Raw genomic sequence first — 3,714 nt, forward strand, 5'->3', positions numbered from 1 at the left:
TATCTTGGAGGAGCCAATACGCAGCATTGAAGAGAGCCTTTCTTGTGGCAGAATTGTGCTAGGAAATAGGGCAATTTATGTGCTACAAAATAGAAGCCAGCCCTAAAGAACAGGAGCCTCTAAGGTAGGAAATAGGGGGACCTGTGCGCAAGGAACCAAGGTTGTCTCAGCGCAAGGAAGCAGGAGCAAGAGTTGAGTGTTTGCAGGGTGTGTCCCAGTGTTGCAGGAAACATCCCCCCCATGGATCAAAAGCCCGATCTGTGATCCGTACAGATCCGTGGGGGATCCGCCCTCCGAAACGCGGATCGGGCTGAAAAATGCAGTTCCTGCCATTTCGGAACCTTATGGTTTCGGTTTTTTGGATCCGTGTTTCGGTTTTTTGGAAACACGTTTCTGTTTTTTCCGAAACGCGTTTTGTACGGAGATAATTGAGCAACTATATGCTTAGCACTGGTCCATTGGAAGCATGCATGCAATTAGCAATTCCAGGATGATGATGATCAAGTTGAGATGCCACGCCCATTTGGTCCTTTGGTTCCTAGGTTCCATAGTTCAACACCAACAGCAAGGGGTTCATCTTCATCAGTTTCAGTGCCACAACTTCCACAGGCACCATCTTCTTCATTGCCACCACATGGAGGCCCGCCACCACGTTCTCTTCGTGGTGGAAGGAGGAGAGATTAGTAGATATATTCACAATTTACTACTTTTGTCATGGATTAATCATTAGACTTGTAGGCTTGTGAATTTGAACCTTTTTGTCCTGGGGGTGACCAAGTGACCTATTTTGTAAACATTATCATTTGAATTTTGGACATGACAAATGTTGACAGTTGCTCACTTGCTAGATAAATCATAATATGCTCTATGTTTTATGTTTTATAATATGCTTAAATGTTTTATGTTTTATAATATGCTTAAAAAATTGATGTATGTTTGTAATTGCTAGAATATAGATGGTTGATGCTCGAATAATTAATCATTGATGTACATACTAGTAACTACAATGGAATCATGGATGCCATATCTATCTTGATTTATGCAAAAATATGCATGTTTTCATGTCTTCTACAACTAATTTGGTATTTGGGATGTTTATTTTGAATATAAATGCAAAAAAAATAATATATATATATAGCAGACGCTTCGCTTCCTAGATTTTTGGAAAATGACGCTTCCGCGTCCCCGCTTCCAAAAAAACGTCCCCGTTTCGTCCCCACTTCGTGCAACATTGGTGTGTCCAGCTAGTACAGCGTGAGGACAACGTGTGTTCTCAGGGTGACAGTTTGCCTTGTAAGAGATCAGATTGCTCAAACTCTATCAATAAAATACTACAGCATAGAAGAGGGTTTTCCCAGTTGGGTTTTCCAAAAAAAATAGTTGTGTTGAATTATGTGACTGTGTTTTTATCTCTATGTTTAATTCTGCTGCTTATAAGTGTTAAGAAATTCTGTGTCTTGGTGAAAGAAAGTAGTTTCAGATTGTTCATCTAAGCAGTTGCAGAATTTCGTGGAAAATTTAACACACTCAACTCAAGAACATCACCGGAAGACATCTGGAAGCAAATGGAGCCAATACCTTTGATAGGATAAGTAGCATTATCACCTAGATCCACATTCATACCTCTCTCTTGCCCTTAAGCCCAACTGAATAATGACCTGTCTTATGTCATGTCTTAAAGCTCCACCGTGCACATACCGTTGAACACTAGACATAGTGTTAGAAGACAAGAAAGAGACCATTAACATAACCATAATGAAAATCAGCAATATGAAGAAGACAAAACACTTGGACAGATTTTTACATGATCCTTAGACAGAATTTTACACAATCTTCTTAGATTTTTGGGTATCCGAGCTTTCATGGATGAAATAAATAGTGGATGATAGTGATACCTTTTAGATAAACTAGAAGGGATGTAAATTTTGGAATTTTGGGGAGGAAACAGTTCTTTTGTGGAGATGGAAATGTCATTACAATTGAAGTTTTGAAGTTTTCGCTACGGGCCTTATAAGGCAAAAAAGAATGGAGTTGTCTATAATGCGATTTTTTGGAGATTCCGGTGATGGATTCTGGCGGAAGAAATTGAGGTTAAATCTTGATTTGTTGCAGTTAAAATGATTTTTTAACTGCATATTTGGATTCAGCACCCTCGAAAACCCTTGGGACGCTTTCATTGTGCAGAAACTAGCTATCAAACTTGCGATTCCAATAAATTCCTGCCGGATTTCGACCGGAAAAACCCGCCGGAAAGGCTTTCAAAAAGTCGCGTTATAGACAACTGCAAAAAGAATGCTATACAGCATCTGACAATGTTTTGCTTATCTGGTTTTCCCTGGAATAAGGACACGGTATCCTATAATGCCCAGCTTACAACAATATTTGCATCGAGTACAGGGGAACTAACAATATGCACTAAGGCAGTTAATGGAAGAGATGCTTTCAATATTATAAATTCAATAACTGAGGTTGAAAACATTGAACTATGTACCGCTATTGTCTTCAAGGATCTTTGCTGTGTTAGCAAGATTAATGTTATAGATAAAATTTAAGAAAAAAGATCTTTCTGTTAGCAAGATTTATGTTATAGATAAAAATAAATATCTGTGTTTATTGTAGGTTTTTCCTACTTTGGAAAAAATATATATATAAATAAACACGTGAAGTGATAAATGTCAGCTTTAACAGAGTAAAATACTTAGATATGGGTATTGTTATTTAAACGATTAAAATCATAGAGATACACAGCGATACCATCCACTCTTTCAACGCGCAACGGATTGATACCCTTGAATGGCCAACAGAAAGACACCACCCTACCATTGGGTGGCAGCTGGCGCTGCAATTTTGGAAGAATTTTGGCATTGCCTGCATCACTTAAGTATAGTGTTACAACTGATGCCATGTGCAATTCCGCATCCATTGCATCTTTTTGGTGTACAGAGATCATGTGACTCAATCCTTCCTTCCCGATGGCTCCCACGGCTTCTTTAAACAGCTCACCGTCCATTTCCACTCCGTATCCCTTGGCCCCGCAATCTTTTGCAGCTGAAGGAAAGAAAATCACAACAACCCAACTCAATTAAAATAATACTATTCACTACTGAATTACATACAATGTGGGTGTTCAGCATTGGAGGTGTTGGTCGGTCTTCCAAGTTTGCGTACCAGAGATGAGAAGGCGGGCATCTCCACAGCCGAGATCGACCACAAAATCGGAGGATTTAACGTCTGCAAGACGGAGCATGGCCTTGGCAACATGGTGGGGAGTAGGGACAAACGGAGCAAGTCTAAAACCTGCCAAATATTTGACCCATAACCCTAATCTTAACCCCCGCAAAGCCATAGCCACGGATGGCTTGCTTTGTATTTGACAACTTTGTTACCATATCAAAAGTTGCATTGCCATCGTATGAAAATGTCACTCTTTGCCATTTGATGTGTTTGGTCATGCTTTTACTGGGAAGCTGCATTTTCATGCGCAAACTCTTTATCAGTCTGTCTTAACGACGAGCGTATTGTTCCAAAATTTTCAGCTTGTACATTTTAATTTTGAGTTTTGATAAATTATGGTTTTTCTTAATTTTTTAAATGGTATATTGGGGAATTATTAGCATCTTTCCGTGTATTACGGATCTTTGAGAACAAGATTTTCGAGAACTTGGTCCTTCAATATGACCTAAAACCTTAGTTTGGTTAAGAGTTTATCGGTTT

General features: G+C 39.1%; 1 protein-coding gene across 1 annotated transcript; it reads right to left on the reverse strand.

The window, feature by feature from the left end:
* Positions 1-2,547: 2,547 nt before the first annotated feature.
* Positions 2,548-3,484, reverse strand: LOC149141973 (uncharacterized). The gene is made up of 2 exons (XM_089448870.1): positions 3,169-3,484; positions 2,548-3,048 (listed from the first exon to the last, which is right to left on the reverse strand). The coding sequence occupies exons 1-2, from the start codon at positions 3,344-3,346 to the stop codon at positions 2,699-2,701; spliced, it is 528 nt and encodes a 175-aa protein (XP_089304996.1). The 5' UTR covers positions 3,347-3,484; the 3' UTR covers positions 2,548-2,698.
* Positions 3,485-3,714: the final 230 nt, after the last annotated feature.

This window comes from Pinus tabuliformis, chromosome X, assembly GCF_031772625.1.
Source record: "Pinus tabuliformis cultivar Carrire ecotype Pingquan chromosome X, CPIR1, whole genome shotgun sequence".
Taxonomy (NCBI): Eukaryota; Viridiplantae; Streptophyta; class Pinopsida; order Pinales; family Pinaceae; genus Pinus; species Pinus tabuliformis.